General features: G+C 38.5%; 2 protein-coding genes and 1 pseudogene across 3 annotated transcripts in view; all 3 read right to left on the bottom strand.

Moving 5' to 3' along the window:
• The window catches only part of LOC148734052 (uncharacterized), a gene marked incomplete at its 5' end in the record, with an annotated part of 58,915 nt that overhangs the window by 6,952 nt on the left and 31,848 nt on the right, over nucleotides 1-20,115 (bottom strand). The window contains one exon of the mRNA XM_088754245.1: nucleotides 55-161. Within this exon, the coding sequence (XP_088610371.1) occupies nucleotides 55-161 (107 nt within the window). The remainder of the gene's footprint in view (nucleotides 1-54; nucleotides 162-20,115) is intronic.
• Nucleotides 2,502-6,613, bottom strand: LOC148734059 (uncharacterized; annotated as a pseudogene). The gene is made up of 5 exons (XR_015999009.1): nucleotides 6,463-6,613; nucleotides 6,269-6,358; nucleotides 6,042-6,102; nucleotides 3,905-4,208; nucleotides 2,502-3,257 (listed from the first exon to the last, which is right to left on the bottom strand). The product of XR_015999009.1 is annotated as an uncharacterized LOC148734059 (transcript).
• On the bottom strand, nucleotides 8,621-14,658 carry LOC148734058 (uncharacterized). Its single transcript, XM_088754268.1, has 5 exons — nucleotides 13,973-14,658; nucleotides 13,692-13,841; nucleotides 11,568-12,122; nucleotides 10,348-10,962; nucleotides 8,621-9,831 (listed from the first exon to the last, which is right to left on the bottom strand). Exons 1-5 carry the CDS (start codon nucleotides 14,277-14,279, stop codon nucleotides 9,827-9,829), a joined length of 1,632 nt encoding a protein of 543 aa, XP_088610394.1. The 5' UTR covers nucleotides 14,280-14,658; the 3' UTR covers nucleotides 8,621-9,826.

Below are 20,115 nucleotides of genomic sequence, written 5' to 3'. Positions count from 1 at the left end.
ACAGCAAGTAAGAATTTTAAGCAAGTATCAATTCGTTCCTATATATAAACTCACCTTGACTGAGAGTGAGCTCTGAATTATTGTTAGCATCTTGTATACATAGCCAGGTTCAAATTGTTCACCAGTGATAAACTCCAGTTTTGAAGAAGGAGAACTGCCACCTAAAAGTTAAAGAAACAACAACAACAAAAAAACATGAATTACCCACTCAGAATAAAGAGTACCAATCAAGAGGATATTTTAGTAAAATATTCTTTCTTTATGAACAGTATGATTTTCAAGGACTGTTATGATTAAAATGAGGGGGATTATGCAAAACTCTAAACATTGTTATAATATACAAAATAACTGCAATTTGTAAGATCAAAAATCTGATATGACAGCCGCAACATGTAAAGTGAGCTTGCTTGCTCAGATCATTCACTTATGGCACTATTCTAAGAACAATTATCACAATTGTCGTACACACATACCTGGTTTAACCTTTGTGTTCTTAAACTCATTCATAAACAAAAAACTATTCTGTAAAAGAAAAATATTCATAATCTTCAAAAATATGCTTGAAAATGGAGTTGGGTTCTATTCCTTGCTTTGGTATACTGGTTAGCAAGTACATTTGTTTTGCATGAACACATTGTGGAAAAGGCAGCCATGCTTAATATTGGGCAGAACATCCTGGCCTCATAAATCACACTCCCCATCTTACAAAATTGAAAAAATTGTTTTAAAAGTGAAAAACTATTAAACTGAGGAAGGGTTGCCAATTTAACAATTTTTGAAAATGAAAGCGATATTTGCAGTAATGAACACAATTTAAACAGTAGTGAAAATAAGGCCTGAAAATTAAAAAATTCAGGCCTGTACAGGATTTGAACCCATGCCCTCCGCAATACTGGTGCAGTGCCCTATTGACTGAGCTAACAAGCCAACTGGCAGCTGGTCATTCTGTTGGTTTGTAATGAACCCATGAAGTGGTGAATCAATGATTGTGAATATTATATGAAAATCATATATGTGAACTGTGGTTTAAGAAATGAAAATGAAAACTGCACTTCACATATTTATATAAATTTTATATATATTCACAGTCATTAACAATTATTGATGAAATAGTTTTCCTCTACAAGAGGAGAAAATTTTCACTTACAGACTGTCTAAAATAGGTGTTGATGTTGGACCTCTTTCCTTTAATAAAGGCAACTGCCTCAGTAGGTTGAAAAATGGTGGACACCCCACCAGAGCTTGAAGAGTCTGATCACAGTTTAGGACAAAAAAACATTTGCTGTTCACAATACAAATGAGATCCAATCTGGAGTTAAAAAGACATTGCAGAGGCAATCAAGAAAGAAATGAATTCTGTCTTTCATCTAATTAATTTGTGGGACCTCTGCAACCTTTAAACCCCTAAGGGTGATAAGTAGCTTATTTCACCTTATAGCTATACTCTGCCGAATCACTCATTAAAACCATGAGAATGAAAGAAATGATTGTTAAACAAATTCTCTATGTCAGTGCCAAAGAAAATATACAGCACGAAGAATATGGCTACTGATTATAAGGTGTAAAGGGTTCAACTAAACATTTCCTAGTGTAACTGAAAAGATACAGCATTAATGTAACACCAGTTCCCTCGGTTGATCAGTCCTCTTGGGATGTAAGGTTTTTGGATGTATCCTAATTCTTGTCTTTGAATACTTTCTGCAAAATATTAATTTAAAAAAAGTCACAAAGGAATGTTTGAACTCAGTCTACAAGGTAAGTGTTACTTTTCTCAGTTATGATGACCTTTCAGTTCACTTACTGTCAGTAGTAACAATAAACCCATAAAATGAAAATGTGCATCAGAACTCAAGTCTCCTCTAGCCATTGCACTTCTGGAAAAATTTTTTTCCGTCTTCAGTCCTGATGCATAATTTAACCTTAGTTATATTCTACATCTCAAGATGAATTTCTTCACATCCTTTTTGTTTTATGAGATACACAATCTCATTACAGCCTAACTTTACGTACTGGTAACATTCAGCTGACAATTTTCACACACATACACATGCACACACACACACACACACACACAGGCACGCACGCACGCACATGCACACAAACAGTGCAACACTTACAGTCCATACTTGGTGTCCCCTTGAGGAAAACACTGGAAAGTCAGTACAACCACATCAAGTTCAAGAATGTTTACTTGGAAAATGACTGACTGCAAAGCAGACAGACAGAAAGACAACCAAAGATAAACAGATAGACATACGGATAGATAGATGGACTGACAGATCGACAGATGGACTGACAGAGAGACAGAAAAACAGACTGATGGACAGACTGTCGGACAGACTGACAGACAGACTGATGGACAGACTGACAGACAAACAGAAAAAACAGACAGGCAGAAAAAAGACAGGCTGACAGAATCTTTTGTAGTATTTACCTGTAAATTTCTTAGCAAACTTGTCCTCCTCCACACTAACTGGGGTTTGTAATGTATCATCTTCTGTCATTTTAAGATTTTAAATTGTTTGCATTTCAGTTCTCACAACAGGACTTGCTGTTTTAACTACAATACCAGACGATGGTTTTGCAGAGTTTTTGAACAAGTCTGCCCATGATGAAGGCTTTGGAGGCTGATCTTTTTTGCGAGTGATTTCTTCTGCTGTACTGCTTGTTTTTACACTCTGATCCACTGAGATGGGACCTTCATGTTCTTGTTCTGGGACTTTCCAAGTCTGAGTAGAACTTAGGGTATCTTGTGTAGTGCTAATGGAAACTGTAACTTTCATGTCTGTGTCGCTGTGAACAGGGCTGTTTGATGTGCCATCTGTTGATAAAGAACTCTTTCTTTCTTCAACAGTGTCCCCATCACAAGAACTTGTGCTTTTCCTCTGTACAGCTGTTCTTTTGTCTGCGGTAGAAACGGCACCTGATTTTTGCTCCTTTAATGCTGAGTTCAAAACATTTACATGTACTTTTGAAGTTTCTTTCATGACATCACTGACAGCAACTTTATCTGCAGTAGGTAAAGATACAACAGCTTTTCCTTTTGAACCAGAGCCAGTGGAATTAACTGAAGCCCTTTCTTTTTCACTACATTCACTAGAAGAGCTGGACACAGATCCAGACCTCTTTCTTTGCCTCCTTCTCTTGCGACGCTTGCGTGATTTTTCATTTTCCATCTTCTCCACAGCTCTCTGGGTGTTCACTGTTAATGACAAGGAGGGAAGTTGTCAACATCAGGTGCTGAAGTTCTTGGGGGACTGCAAAATAAAACAATACTTCTTCAGTAAACAATACATGTATTTGTGAATGTTCTCAACTTAAAAGTTTCCCTGGATCCAGACATCAATTACTTAACAATTAATCCCCATGCACATGTTCCTATAAAGAATGGAACATATTCAAAATAAACAAATAAATAAAAAAAAAAACTATATGTAGCAGTCAACATAAACAAGGCAGTTTTCTAAGCCCTCTGTTCTCAGAAAAATCCAGAATTTACAGTGTTGGTTCTTGCCAAGAGATGAAAACAAAAGAACCCTCAATGTCAGAGGGAGAAGCAAAGAAACCTTCAACTCACATCTGATGCTAGGGTAGCCAGGCGAGCAAATCAAACACCTCTTGTTACTTGCTGAGCACAGCACTCTCTACTTAATATGAGAAAAATTTCACTGAATACATGCCATGCCAATTCAATAGAAAAGGACAAAAAATATCCTAAATTCCTTGGCTGCTTTGTTGAAGTTTGAGTGGAAAAAGGTTGGCTCCTTTTGACATTTTATTGCCTAAGTTGATAACATAAATTGGCCCTCATAGAGGTTTAACAGCTGATGTTTCAAGCATCAGAAGACACAAATCAAAACTGAATATTTTTTATGCCACATAGAATTTGAAGCCACTCCTTTACCTTTCAGTTTTACTTTCTGTCACATCTTGTTCAGGCTCTTTGTTGCTGTTTCCACAAAACACAAAGTGTTCAGAGCTACTTTGGACGGTTTTATCTGACGATCGTGTGACTTGTTTCTGCTTTGCTTCTGGTGAACGAGCTACTGTATCACCTACACCAGCTCTTGTCCTCACCAATTTTCCTGGAGAAGTTTCCTGTTCACTTTCTTGTCCCACTTCAACACCTGAGTCTTCAAGACCTGCTGTGACATTCTTAGCTGCCGCAGAACTGTCACTTGATGAGACCTGTGTTGAGGTGTCACCAGCTACCAGACAGGAAAACAAATGATGTTACTTTAAGATATGGATATGGCAGTGATATCAACCCATTTAACTCCCTAAATCTCATATTTAATTCTCCTTTATGTCTGCCATACACTTCTTCTTATGATATTAGTTTGGAGAATTTGGAATGGGATCTGCTAAGAATACCCTACCTTATATTTTTCTTTTTCTCATCACTTGTCTGCTGTATTCATATTGTTAGGAGAAATTATGTCTTGATCACACATGGAGGGGAAACATTAGGGGAGGCTCTGAACACAGCAATACCGCAAAAAGAAAAATCAGCAAATTCAGCATTAACACGAAAAAAAACTTGCCAAATATCACAATATTTCAATACCAATTTGAAACTCTATGTCATGCATGGAATATTCAAACAATATTCAAACAATTAAGCTGGTCAGAAGTACATGACTCAATCACTTGTAAGTTCTCCCATGGACTCAAAACAGGTAAATGATGTTATCTTGATCTAACACCATATTCTCACAATTAATTTATAAGGAGATGAGTGGCAGCTAGAGGGGAGAATTAACAAGCAGATCTTTGGAATTAAAGAGTTAAGCCTATTGTACAAAAAAAGTATTACAATGTGAAGCACAATAAAAAAGGGAAATAATAAACAGATCTGAAGAAGTAACATGGATATCATCACATAACCAATTTTGTTGCCAAATGAAGAAGACCGTTGCCTCTTAATAGACGATACAGGCATGTGGAGGAAGGTATTTGACCCAACCTTGTGTGAATGCTAATTCCTAGTAACCAAGAAGTTCTCAGAAGAATGATAATCAAATGTAATTCTTTAACAGCCTGTATATCTCTACCTTTCATAGGAATCACAGGACCACTGAAGTTTACATGTACCTGAGCTTAGCAATAAATTTGTACCTTTCATAGGAATCACAGGACCACTGAAGTTTACATGTACCTGAGCTTAGCAATAAATTTGTACCTTTCATAAGGGTCACAGGACCACTGAAGTTCAAATGTACCTGAGCTTAGCAATAAATTTGTACCTTTCATAGGGGTCACAGGACCACTGAAGTTTACATGTACCTGAGCTTAGCAATAAATTTGTACCTTTCATAGGGGTCACAGGACCACTGAAGTTTACATGTACCTGAGCTTAGCAATAAATTTGTACCTTTCATAGGTGTCACAGGACCACTGAAGTTTACATGTACCTGAGCTTAGCAATAAATTTGTTACTTTCCATCCACGACATTTACTTCATAATTGCTTGTGATGAAAACTTTTAAATTCCAATTGAAATAACAGAAATATTAATCTGCACTTTTTGCTGGGCATAATTGGTTACAATCTGTTTTATTCATCAGTTTCTCTAGTAAGAAAAAATCGAAACAAAATATATATTTAAATCGCCCTGACCTTCAACAAACTAAGGAAGTGGGTATTGTCACTGTCTGCACATACCAGAGTGATCAATATTATAGGAAAATTCATTACTTGACAAGGGAATTCTATTTACAACCATTATCACTGATTGTATTTCGATATATCACTGTGCCCCACCCTCTCAGATCCTCTTCGATCTGTACACTACACAAACTCGATATCACACCAATTTTTTAAATTTGAACTCATCTTCCGGCATATCAAAGACGAGCCAGAATATTGCTCATATTTGCGACCAACAATCATCACAATCATAAGTCGCTAATTTCATTATCTCTCAAGATCAACCAGTAGCGCCTCGCAAATTAAATGTAGATGTATATTTTTGAAATAATTTCGTTTTCCGAGTCAGGATGCTCGCGCGAAGGTAAATTACAAAAGTATTAGATACATACCGGTACCGTTAAAATCATCGCCTCGTTCCTCGTGATCTGAGTAATCGAAATCGAAGAGAAACTACAAAATAGAAAACCTCAGTAAAACAAAAAAGAAACCAATGCGAGAGACGATCGAAAACTAAAGCGTGAGTAAATTTTGTCTCGACCTGCAATGTAATCCTTGAAATTAAACACAATTTCCCCGACGTACGCATAATTAAGAGATCTACTGAGCTAATTTTTACCTCAACCGGTGGTATATTTCCGATTTGGGCTGCTGAATTACTGAAGTACTTTTCCCATTCTTCAGCTGTGAAATCCCCAAACGTAAAACCCTGAGACACGCAAGAACAAGAAATTTTAGGACACGTCTCGCCTGAATTTCGTTTTACAACGCGTGATTACGAGGAATCTAATACAAATCTAACATATTTCTTACCTCTTACGAATTAGGCATTTCTTGAGCCACGAGAGTGCTCAATTAACTAAAGCTCAAATTCTCCATGGACAAAATTTCCCTTAAAAACTCTCGAACCAAACAAATCAATTTGATTCTTCCATTTGGCCAGACGAGCGCATGAGCTGTGAAAACTTGTGACGTCAGTTTTCGTCTCGGTCGCGTGGAATCCCGTAAAAACCCGAGATCACACAAGCTGAGGGGATACTTGGGCGTAATCATAACATGGTTGATTTTTTAATATCAAAACAGCTGGTCAATTTTGCGCGTATCATGGCAGGAAGCCTACGGTGGCCCAGAAGGCTCAACGCAAACAAAAAATATACTGCAGCAAATAAAAAATATACTGCATCAAATAAAAAAAATCAAAACCCAAAGAAAAAAAGTACGCAGCAAATAAAAAAATGCACCGCAAACAAAAATACTGCAGCAAATAAAATATGCAACGCAAACAAAAAAAAAAGAAACCGCAAACAAAACAAATTGGAAAGCAACGCCAAGGAAGACTGGGTAATAGTTCTTAGTTTCCCGCCAACACTCGTTACATCCTTTGCTTGTTCACCTTTCCGAAACCATGTTCTGCATGACAGTACTGGTGCCATGCTGCTCCTTTAAAAAATCGATGATAACTCTATTTTCATACCCTTGATGAAAGTAATTTTCTATAATCCTACGCTGATCGCTTTCGTCCATAACCAAATGCGAGTTCCAGTTCATGCCGTTTTGGCGGGAAACTAAGAACTATTACCCAGTCTTCCTTGGCGTTGCGTTCCAACTTTTTTTGTTTGCGTTTTCTTTTTTTTTGTTTGCGTTGCACATTTTATTTGCTGCAGTAGTTTTTGTTTGCGTTGCATTTTTTTATTTGCTGCGGTCCTTTTTTTCTTTGCGTTATGATTTTTTTTTATTTGCTGCAGTATATTTTTATTTGCTCCAGCATATTTTTTATTTGCTGCAGTATATTTTTTATTTCCTACAGTATATTTTTTAATTGCTGCAGTATATTTTTTATTTGCTGCAGTATATTTTTTGTTTGCGTTGAGCCTTCTGGGCCACCGTAGAAGCCAGTATATCGACACGAAAAAGAGCTCTGTTGAAATAAACGTTTATGCAAAGGATTGCCTCCTGCAGGCGGTAGTTTGTGTTTCAGCGCGGCAAATATTAATATTCGGTCGCCATATTGGACGGGTGGAAGGTTTCGGACGAGTGACATGACACAGCAAGGGGAGGTGGGGGGAGGGGAGAAAAATCTGACTGGAATTAGCTTACAGTGTACCCGTTTGAGAGCCAAATAAAATACTAATTAGACAAAAGGATACAAATCAGAAAACATCGATCAATTACATGGGTAAAAGGAATGAGAAGATAACTCCACAAAGAATTCCAGGTGCAACTGAGTACTAAATTTGCTCCAGTTTTTAAAAAAAAAAAAAATTACTTGAGACTTCTTACCAACACTTTTAATCTCAAGTTTTGGCACGAGCAACACAATTTCATCTGTCCATTGCATTTTCTGCTTCAGTTTCGGATATCAGTTTCCCGTGTAGCCAAAGAAATGCTAGCATGCGCCTTCTTCGTCGTTTTGCACGGCCCCTACTGCACAAAACAACACAAACGTAATGCAAAAGTACAAGAATAGCCCGGACATTGCGCAACATCGCCAACATCTGCGAAGAAGTACTTTTCAATCGCCGGTTTACATGTATTTTTTCGCTCCAACACGTACGAATTTGGGGCCAAAATGTTTATTAGATCCCAGGATTTCCAGATCAACCCCGTACATACGCGACATACGCATGTTTTAAATGACTAGGCCGCTTGAAGTGATGAGTTTGTTTTGGCCGAGCGGTCAATACCAGTCACGGCTTCTTCTAAGTTCGACGACTTCGAAGCCCGATTTACATGGTTTATTTTTCACTTTTCCAAAGTATTTTGCGACTTCTAGATAGAGTAATAAATATATATCGTAAATCTAACCGTACATTTGGATAAGGTTATCGTTAACTTTGTCTAGTTCTGCTTTTCGCTAAAAAGTTAACAACTTCCGCTATGATTTTGTGTCACTATTGGGGGCCTGGAAACGAAAAAAAAAATTAGAGGCAAATGTAATGTAATTTTTTGGCATGAATAAACATAACAGCTGTAACTTTGCCAAGAGTTGAAATTTTATTTTTGCCACAAATGAATTTAAAATCTGAAATAATGACTTGAATGACTTCTATTATCATGGAAAGCACTCAGCCCTTAACGAGGTGACTTGGTATCGCTGGAAAAGTTATTCCTCCTTGAAGAGGACCGAGATGAAAATGAGACCAGCAGACTCCTGACTTAATTAATTCCGCCTTCTTATCTTCAGATAGGATAGTCTTCAGTTAACAGCATAGCTATTATTCACTTCTGACTTACAATAACGACGGAATATCAATCAAGGCCAAATAAGCCTTTCATGTTTGATATCCCTGATAAAGTACGGCGGATTTTCTAAAAAATCGTTCTAGCATAGTTTTTTCAGTTTCTTTTGTTTTCTCTCGTTTTGCATTCGTTCTTAAACCAGTCTCTGATTGCTACATAAATGTTTAATTTGAATAATCAAATAAAAGAGATGTAATATACAAATGAGGTCCCATTAGTGGTTCTCTGGATACTGTATGTTTGTATAAGAAATTACCGGGATACAGGATACCTAAGGAAAAAATTAACGGGATGTGGTACATTTAAAATATAGAGATTCAGGAGTGTCGAACTGGAATTGAGGGGATAAAAAAACCACAGGATACGGTATATTTAGGCAAAAAATTAAAGGGCACGAGATACACGCTCCTCCCAAGTGCAGCTATACATTTCATCGGTTCCTGTCGAGTCCTAGCAAGTTTTCATTCTGTGAAATTTTGGTCACCAGAAATAAAAAAAATTTGTCATTTTCCTACTATTTTAGGTTTTGTATGTGAACTTACATTTTAAACTTACTGACCGGTGGAAACTTTCCATCATTGCTGAGGGTTAAACGACATAAAAAAACAAAAGATTGTGTACGGACAGGGAGCTCCCAATCAAAACTGCACAGCTGTGTTTTTATATTTGACTTTTGCCGGCCTTCTTCATCAGTCTTTTCTCCTAATTATGGACCACTATAACAGGAAAACAAATTCATTCAATCGGCATTAGATTGCCATTGAATTGTTTTAGAAATTATGCGATCATTGCGTGTTATTCACTTGTGTTTACATAACTTAGTGGTAGAAATATAACACCAAGTCGTAGATTATCAGTGTCAGACTGTAGATGATAATGATCCTTATCGATCGAATGACCTCCAGTTGTCTTGTAAGGATCAACGAGATGGCTCTTCCTACCCTGATGAAATAAAATTAAAAATTCTGTCAGTACCGGGCCAGTATCGCACCCCTAAAGGCGTCAGTCATTCACAGTCAGTGAGGAGCCTTAACTATACAATGATAAGTCATATTATGACATTCACTTGTACATGATCTCAGCAAATTATAATTTTAGGCATTCACACCGCCCACTGACATCAGATCTAAGGTTTGGATTCCTGACACAGAACTACAGGCAAAAGAAAACATAAAAAGAGAGCTTTAAGTTTCACGCAATCATAATTTGGTTTTAAGTTAGGCATGCAGGTAGAAAGACAGACATACAGACGAACTGAAAGGCAGGCAGAGATGACGTCACTATTGCCGTGGGTCAGGACAATAAGAGACCACAAAAAATCAGTGACACTCGGCGCCACTTCCACTTTTCTTCTCACCAAATGTTGACGTCATTTCTTATCTATTACTGAATAATCACACGGCAACATAGTTGTGTCAAGAAAGCTGTAAAAGGGGAAAATTTATTCCTGATACCTACGAGCAGGAATAGAACACAAAGGTTCCAATATGATAAATCCCTCAGATGGAGAACATGAACCACATGCACCTCCACACTTGGCAGACACCACTGCACCATCAGGCGACTTCTGGTAGTCCTGCATCGTCAAACTTTTCGGCCATCCCGAAAATTTCCAGTTCACATCGTTCCGAACACGAAGTCTCGTCCCGCTCAAGTCAACCTTGAACTGACCTTTCCGGCAGTCACCAGAATTCCACGAATAGCAATCGCCAGCTTTGCCATATGGGATGTCTTTACCTCCCTGAGTCTGCGCGAAGGTGAAGACATTGCTCAAAATTTTCATGGTTGTGATATCAAGGCGCACTTTGCTGAAGGAAGTGGTGCCTCGATCTGAGTACGATGGGGATTGCACAGCACCACTGCAATTGCCCCTATTTTGGAGCATCTGGGCATACACAATAGCAAAGTTGTTCTCTTTACCAGACTCCAGGGTGATGAACTCTTGCGGCGTGTTAGATGACATATTATGGCAGTAGATTCTCGTTGGGTCTTTGCAACTGTCGCTTACATGAAGCAGGTAATGGCCGTCAGAAGAGTACCCGAATGCTTTCACTTCTGCGCAGCTGCGAAACTCTGTTTAGAATTGAAATTGAATTAAATTCAAAATCGTTTAGGTTGCTACTGCAATCCTTTAACAAACCCAAACAAAAACAGCTGAAAGAAAAAGCTTGTTACAGTTAATGCAGATGTTTTTATTTTGAAACAAATGAACTAGTTAGAGCGGCTGCACTTTGCCGCCCGGTCAAACTGAGGCACCATCCACACAAATGCGATTTCGTTTGAAAACGCATTGTTTTTGACACGTTTTTGCCCATCGTACATAATAAAATGCCAAAGCCGCTGATGAAAACGGAGACTTTCGCGAACGGTGTCAAAACTGGAGCGTTTTGAAGACAAACCGTTTTCAAAAAGCACGATTTCTTATGTGGATAAGTGAAAACAAAAGATTTTGAAAACAGTTTCCCAAAAAGTCACTTACTGTCACAGACAAAAGTCTTCTACTTTCATGCGCAAGATGAGACATCACAAACAATTATTTTAGCTACAATGCGCGAAGGCTGAAAACAAACAAGCAACAATTTTTACCGCGGTTTTATTCAACCCAGCGTACGCGAAGAAGACACAAGTTTGCAGGGAACTTCTTTTGAAAGCAGTCTTTCGTTTTTAGATTTCCTTACCTTTACTCACAGCATGTGGCAATTTCTTTGCCTCCTCTGTATCTTTACTTGGCTCGGGTATAACTATGAGGTTGATCCCCGAGGAGATCTTCTCCCACTTGTCTATGCCCGGCTCCTCCGTGATGGCAAATACAATGACCTTCACTGCATTGCTTCTAAAATTGGTGATATCGTTCTGGATCTCAGTGGAATTCTCATCGAAGTTTCCCTGGGTTAGCACAACAAGAATATTCTCCGCAGATAGCCGCTCGCCTTTTTCTGTTGTAAAAACCTCATCTCGTACTTTTGTAAAAGCACCGCTCAGTGTACCTAGTTGTCCGCCAGGGCCAGGTATGCTGCTCATGAAACTTGTAAAATTGGCTTTGCTGTAACCGTCATTGAAGAAGACCCTGGCAATCGCAGGACCATTGTAGTCCACTAGAGCAGCACGAGTTTTGTCATCGGATATCTCATATTCATTAGCAAAGTTCTTCAAGATGGCTACCATTCTTGCAAAGACTGAAGACGCTTGAGCTCCAGACGCACCGATTACAAAAGCAATGTCGACGGCTTTTTCTACAGAATACAACAACAACAAAAAGAATATACAGCGTGAGGCTAGGACCGCACGGTTCAGTATGGATTAAGGTGATCCACAGATAGAAGTATAGTTTGATGTAGTTTTAATAAGCCAGCAAAACAGATTCAATTTACGGATCTGGGAACTTTAAAATCGCTTTCTTTCTATATGAGATGATACCCCTAAAATCATTAGCAATAAAATTCTCGCTTTCATACGTACTAGAGGAATCAAAACTGACGTCGATCTCCTTTGTAACAACATATTCGAGAAATGAATCATATTGATATGGATAAAGGTTTGGGAGAATAGCTGGAGTATTCTAACACCGGAGTAAGAAATTCCATAAGCGGTTATGACTACCACCCGTAGTCAGCATTTCCGCTATATCGTATCATTTTGTCTTCTTCATCGGCAAATCTAGGAGTCGGGAGAATAACATGTCACTTCTCCCGTGATCATACCAAGTTAGCAGCCCCGATTGATAGTGCTGCTTCATCATCATTTCTTCATGATCACCAGCGAATGAATTTGAGGCCTTTAGCAAAGTGAGCCATCGAGAAGTATACTAAGGAGTCTGGTACTAATAATAGTGAGAGCCAGTCCCTTCAAGGGTTCAAACTTTGTAGACGAAAAAAAGTTAGCACGCGTGCCGCGGGGGGGGGGGGGGGGGGTTAGTAATGAAGGCTTACAGGCAGGTTATGTGGATTAACAAGGTCGCACCGTAAATTTCAACACTACATCCGGGAAAGAAGGCGGGATTTCATTGTTTTTTATTCCCTTGTGTTCCCGATCAAAGGTCAATTCCTGTTAACATACGTCCAAACAGCTGATCTTATTTTATCATCTCACATTCTTCTATTTTCATCATCTACTTTATGAGAAACTCAAAAGTTATCCAGATCTTTTTCATGTTGTTCACTAAGAGTGAAAATAATTGCCTTATCACGTAAGTTAAAACCGCGATGCCGAGAAATTAAGGCAAAACCTGTATTTAACACTGTCAAAACCATCGGAAATGAAAATTGTATTGCACTAGTTTAATTTATGATCAGAGGCTCATTTTTCACATGTTCGATGACTTAAAGACCTTAAAGAGCCCAAGGAAATGATAGGGTCTATTTTAAGAAAGATACGACGGCGATAGGAACAAGACCTTAGCGAAACAAAAGATTTAATGAGCGCAACTCAGCACGTTTGTTTTGAAAATTTGTAACGACATTTCTCAGCCTTACTATGAAAAAAAAAAAAAAAAACAGTGTGAAACCGCCATGTTCTGCATGTATACTATTGGAAAGGAAATTTTGACAGAAATTCATCCACATCACTATTTTTTTCTATTTTAACAGAACGTTGTTTTTAGCTGTCGTGACATCTTAAATTTCCACTTTTAACTCCTATTACAAGAAATGAATATGCAAAACTTAACTTTTAACTTTAAGTGGGTGCGTTTTGCGACAAACAAGCTTCAGTGAAAAAACTACGAAACCTTATAAAATGGACATAGAGATAATAAAAATGTATATTTGAAATTTAGGAGTAACGAATCAACTGTGAAATTAGACCTTCAATTTCCATGTCGCAGTAAACCAAAGCTGTCTTTCCAGATGCACTTAAATCCAACCAGTATTTCTTGCTGATGACGTCTTTACCTTCGCTCGCTTTTATTTCCCGACACGACTCTGCAGGCAGTTCTGGAATGGATCCCAGAGGAGCTGTTACATAAAGTAGATAAAAGAAGCACAAGAATTAGCCGTTTATTCTCTTGCTGAACAGAACCTCGATTGCACACAATTCAGACTCGGCCACCGGGGATAGCTATGGTTGTAAAGTATCTAATGCATACCTCTGCCAAAAAAACGTACGTGATAAAACCGAGCAGGGTCTGAATGGAAGTTCTTAGGTCTTGCCTCTCTGGTTCGGTTATTCAGTTCACAAGACTTTTCCCCGATTACATAATTGTAACTCTGGCACCTGATTTCTCTTTCACAGCTGAAGTCACACTCGTGGATGGCAGTTACTGAGATCTTCTTGAAGACAAATCCGTGTAGAGCCATTCCGCTCATGCTTCTTTCTCGTCTGCATTGTTTATCAGCGGATACGATGGCTATCAAGAGGCGAACGTTGAAGAACAAACACACTTTCCTCCACATTAAATGACCCGACGATGAGACAAAAAAATGAGTGAGTTTGTTCTGTCTCCTGTTGTGGAGGGTAGATCGAGTCGATCAATATTCAGAACTGTTCTAACTACTTTTCAAAGCAGAGAAACTATTGTCAGCAATATTTATCAGTAGCTCACAAAAGTGTTCCTCATTTCAGTTTGTTATGAAGATTTTGCTTTTTTTTTTGCGGGTTTCGCAATTCTCCTGATTAATTGTGAAACTTAATCGATTCATGCTGTCCCGTCATAGAGGTCCTTAATATGTTGTTGCTATGATTACAAAACAAAACAGTTATAGTGGCGAAGAGAAACTTTTTCGTCTGTTTTCTCTTGTAGCCGTTAAAATAACTGTAGTTATCAGCCTGGAGGTCAGTTATCTCAGTATCTGCTAGAGGAACAAAAACCACAGCGGAAAAAGGTCCATGAAGAAGAAAACAGTGACCAAAATAAAAAAAGTCCTGAACTGCAAGAAATATTTTCATGCGCGTTCATAAAAAATTAATTCTCTTGAAGTTTTTCTAACCCTCAATATAATTTTCATTTGTTATTCATTTGAGGAGTAATTGGATTGTGTTAGGAATGGCTTTAGGTGACATCACGATAGATATCCGATCCCAATTTTTTTTATTTAATTTCGCCACCTGTAGAGCCGGAAAAGTGAGTTAAAAATTAGGTAAAAGTCTTAAGAGAAAACTATACTAGATATACTATCTATTAACACATGAGCCTACCTCTGGATATTTCCGAAGAAATCGAAGATGCGAAGATCACCGCGGAAAAAACGAAGATTTCGCAAATTGCATGATTAATTCTGAAATTTAATCGATTCAGCTGTCCTTCATAGAAGTCCTTAATATGTTGCTGGTATGGTTACAAAACAAAACAGTTATAGGGGCGAAGAGAAACTTCTTCGTCTGTGTTTTTTGCAGCCGTTAAAATAACTGTAGTTATCAGCCTGGAGGTCAGTTATCTCAGTATCTGCTAGAGGAACAAAAACCACCGCGGAAAAAGGTCCATGAAGAAGAAAACATTGACCAAAATAACATGACGAGCTTTGCTCAAGAAAAAATTTCTCAGCAGGCATCGTCAACTGATGCCGAGCTTTGAGGAAGAAGGTGTTGGGTGGATGTCATCGCATTAATTACACCACAATGTAATTACACAGATTAGCGCCCACGAATCCACGAGGGATACGCGATTGCGTGCGAGTTAACGCGGGGTCATCTGTTGGCAATGAAAATCAAATTCATGAAATGAAATGAAGTTTGCTGTGCGCGTAATGGTCATAAAATACTGCGTTTTCTCTGTTTCTGCCTGTTTCCTTATAACGACATTTCTAATCACGTACTCTTTCTTTTCACAGAAGAGGCAATACCTGCGAGGCGCCGTATTCGAAAAAGCCTCTCTTTCGATTATTTAGGTTCTGTCCTGGTGTACGGGTTCACAAGGGAATTACCATTGTTCTTTCTTTGTTTAGGAGTTATCGGTTAGCTATTGTGTATTGTTTGGTCTTTTGTATTGGCTCTTGTGAACCGGTACACGAGGACAGAACCATTATTTAAGTATAATTCTTTCGCTCGGTTTGCCATCAAACAGTAACAAAAGATATCGCAATTTTCATGTGCCGTACTACGAGGTGCCAAATGTATTTTTATTATTTAGAGTGGTTATTTGTATATAACCAAAACAAGTATGTATATGAGCACGATCCTTCGCAGTAAAGCACTATTTGAGCAATAGTGAAATTCAGACCTGAAAAAAATTTCAGGCCTGTACGGGATTCGAACCACTGACCTCTGCGATACTAGTGCAGCGCTCTACCAATTGAGCTAACAAGCCAACTGGGAGCAGGCCATCAAATTAATTCGACATAAACCCGTAGATGATAAATCAAACAACAACAAACATATGAAACATATGAGTGAACTGCGGTTATGAGACGTATATGAGCACGATCCTTCGCAGTAAAGCACTATTTGAGCAATAGTGAAATTCAGACCTGAAAAAAAAAAAAAAATTTCAGGCCTGTACGGGATTCGAACCACTGACCTCTGCGATACTAGTGCAGCGCTCTACCAAAACAAGTATGGTTATATGTAAATAACCACATTGCAGTTTGGTTATTTATAAATAACCAAAACTGAAAATTGGTTATTTGCTAAATAACCAAAACTGAAAAATTGGTTATTTGTTAAATAACCAAAACTGAAAATTGGTTATTTGTAAATAACCAAAACTGAAAATTGGTTATTTGCTAAATAACCAAAACTGAAAATTGGTTATTTGTAAATAACCAAAACTGAAAATTGGTAATGTGCTAAATAACCAAAACCGGAAATTGCTTATTTGTAAATAACCAAAACTGAAAATTGGTTATTTGCTAAATAACCAAAATCATGGAAAATTGGTTATTTAGCGCAAAATTGGTTATTTACCTAATTTGGTATGGAGACGTAACAACCACGTGGCCTGTTTTCCCGCTCATTTCCCACTCATTTGCTACAATGAGTTAACCGTGGTGGCAAGAATTTCTGCTGCAGTGTACAATGCACTTAGAAATTCTCAGCAACAGGTACGTCTCAAGGCAGATCGCTAGCGGTGTGTTTCGCCGATGTATATCACATATATGTAAAAAAAAAAAGATATACATCGGCGAAACAGGCAGAAGTCTAGGTGACCGATTCCGAGAACACCTTCGAGACGTGGAAAGGAATGACAAGGACACATCGAAACCAGTCGCTAGACATTTTAATTTACCTAATCATTCTAAGCAACATATGGCAATCTGCGGTCTTTCCTTGCACTTCAAGCCGTAAAAATCTTGAACAAAAGCTCATCTTTCAAACCGGCAGTGTAAATCCCACAGGGATCAACGAACGCTTTTTATTCCACTAATTTATTCATGTTTTTCTCTTTGCCATGTTCCCACCAATAACGTAACTCCATTTTCTGCCTTTAAAAGCACACACCGTGACCCACAATTCCTCTATTCGCTCCGACGAAGGGCTAACGCTCGAAACGTCAGCTTTTGTAATCGTTACAGTGGCCAATTTACCATTTCAACTTTGTTGATATATCCAGATTTTTTAAAAAAACAAAGCTGCCAAGATTTGAGGTGACTATCTGCTAGAGGAACAAAAACTATATTGGGACTAGGTCCATGAAGAAGAAAACACTAACCAAAATAAAAAAGCCCTGAACTCAGTGCAAGAGATATTTTCATGCGTGTTCAGAAAAATTAACCATCGTGAAGTATTTCTTACTCTTAATCGTTACTGTTATTTATTTGAGAAGTAATTAGGTTGTGTTAAGCCCTGGTCAAACGACGCATAGTAGTCGATGATAGTTGATGATAGTCGATGATAGTTGAAGCGCGTACTTCCGTTTGACCACCAACTATCATGCACTATTTAAACAATAGAGTGTTTCTGTCGAGGAACTTATCGGCTGATAGTTGCCCCGCGGGTATTTGATGTTCTTAAAACAAATATTTGAGGGCAAATATGCTAGTTTTAAGAACATCAAATTTCCAAGGGGCATCTATCAGACCGATAGTTCCGAGACATAAACACTCTATTATCTTTATTTGTGAAGGTGTAGCCTGATCGTTCGGGTGAGTGTAGTCCTGAAAAGGACTTTTGTCGGTGGTAGTGACTGACGTTTCGACAACCTGTGCGGAAGTCATCATCAGAGTCAAGTGAATGATTGTTGTCAGCAGAATGTTCTTCATTCACTTGACTCTGATGATGACTTCCGCACAGTTTGTCGAAACGTCAGTCACTACCACCGACAACAGTCCTTCTCAGGACTACACTCACCCGGACGATCAGACTGCACCTTCACATGTTTCCCCCGGGTTCAAGCCATTTACTGCATTGTTTTTATGGCCTGCTCCCAGTTGGCCTGCTCCCAGTTGGCTTGTTAGCTCAATTGGTAGAGCGCTGCACTAGTATCGCAGAGGTCAGTGGTTCGAATCCCGTACAGGCCTGAAATTTTTTTCAGGTCTGATTTTCACTATTGCTCAAATAGTGCTTTACTGCGAAGGATCGTGCACATATACGTTTCATAACCGCAGTTCATACATATGTTTCATATGTTTGTTGTTGTTTGATTTATCATCTACGGGTTTATGTCGAATTAATTTGATGGCCTGCTCCCAGTTGGCTTGTTAGCTCAATTGGTAGAGCGCTGCACTAGTATCACAGAGGTCAGTGGTTCGAATCCCGTACAGAAATAGTGCTTTACTGCGAAGGATCGTGCACATATACATATATTTTAGGCTTTATGTATGAACTTACTTTTGAACTTACTGACCAGTAGAAACTTCCTATCATTCTTTTCAGTCACAATTTGTAAACATAAAAACAAAAGATTGTGTACGGACAAGCCGGAGCTCTCGATCAAAACTGCACAGCTGGGTTTTTATTTTGACTTTTGCCGGCTTTATTCATCAGTCTTTTCTCCTAACTATGAAAGAAAAATAGTTCATTTAATGGGCATTAGGTAAGGGTCTCAATAGGGGGATCACGGTGACGGTTGACGGTTAAAAGTAAACCCTTTTGACGGTTGACGGTAATTATATTTTAGGTCATTGGACGAGTGACGGTGAAATGTTTGGAATGTCGTTTGTAAAACGAACTAAACACGCGAAGTTTGGCTGTAATTTTTCATAATGACTTGTCTGTAAAGATCCGTTTAGTTATAACACCTTTTATTCACAAATGGCTAACGTTTTACGACTCCGGAAGTGTTTCCTCACCGGAAGTCATTTCGTCGTCGCCAACCAGGTTTACTCGCGATCGACTAGAAGTTAAAGAACTTACATATATGTATTTTTGTAGTATATCAAAACTTTAATTTATAAACAACAGAACTTGACCACAATTAAGGCAATTGCTTAGTTTTCAATTAAAGATATCTGAGATATTTGACGGCTAATATTGGCTTGCTTATTTCACGATTAACGTTAAAAAAAATTGCGTTTTCAGGACGGTTGACGGTTAATATTCTTGGCCATTTGACAATTGACAGTTAACCCCACTGAGGCCCACTTAGATTACCTTTTCAGAATTCTTACGATTATTGCGTGTTATTCACTTGTCTTTACATAACTTGGTGGTAAAAATATAAGACCTAGTACTAGGTTAAGAGCGTCGGACTGTAGATGATAATAATCCTTATCGATGGAGTGACCTCCTTCAATTCTTGAACATGATGGTTGAACTGCATTTGTCTTGTGAGGATCGATTAGCCCTTCCGACCCTGATGAAATGCAGTTACTAATTCTGTCAGTACCGCCGTGCCAGTATCGTATTCCTAAAGGCATCAGTGTTCATCCACAGCAAGTGAGGAGTCTAAACTGGACAGTAATAAATCATATCATGACATTCACTTATATCTCTATTATTTTTTATTTGTATTTATTTTTATATTTATAAACTTCGCCAGATTTAGCAGGAGAGATCTCACAGAACTAATGTTCCAGTAACGAGGCTCCTAAACAACCCACCCATCCCATCCCAGGGGAGGACATCCATCACATAGTAATCTCATGCGGGGGAAATTAACGTCTCCTACCCCAACCCTGTAGGAGACGGGACCTCTATTTATTCGTCCCTATCTGAGAAGACTAGAATATCTAACCATTTCTTGATGTTATAGAAAGGTAGAAAATTCTTCTCAATTATTTTAAGACCCTGAGTGTTGGTTTGGCCGAGGCTCGAACCCTCGACCTTCCGCACAACAGTCCAGCGCCAGGGTAATGGGCTCCTGCCAGAGCTCTATCCATTGAGCTAACCGGGAGACGGTTAGCAAATTACAATTTT

The sequence above is a fragment of the Stylophora pistillata genome, chromosome 3 (assembly GCF_964205215.1).
Source record: "Stylophora pistillata chromosome 3, jaStyPist1.2, whole genome shotgun sequence".
Lineage (NCBI taxonomy): Eukaryota > Metazoa > Cnidaria > Anthozoa > Scleractinia > Pocilloporidae > Stylophora > Stylophora pistillata.
Note: the sequence above shows the minus strand (reverse complement) of the source record. Positions and strands in the feature narration are given on the sequence as shown.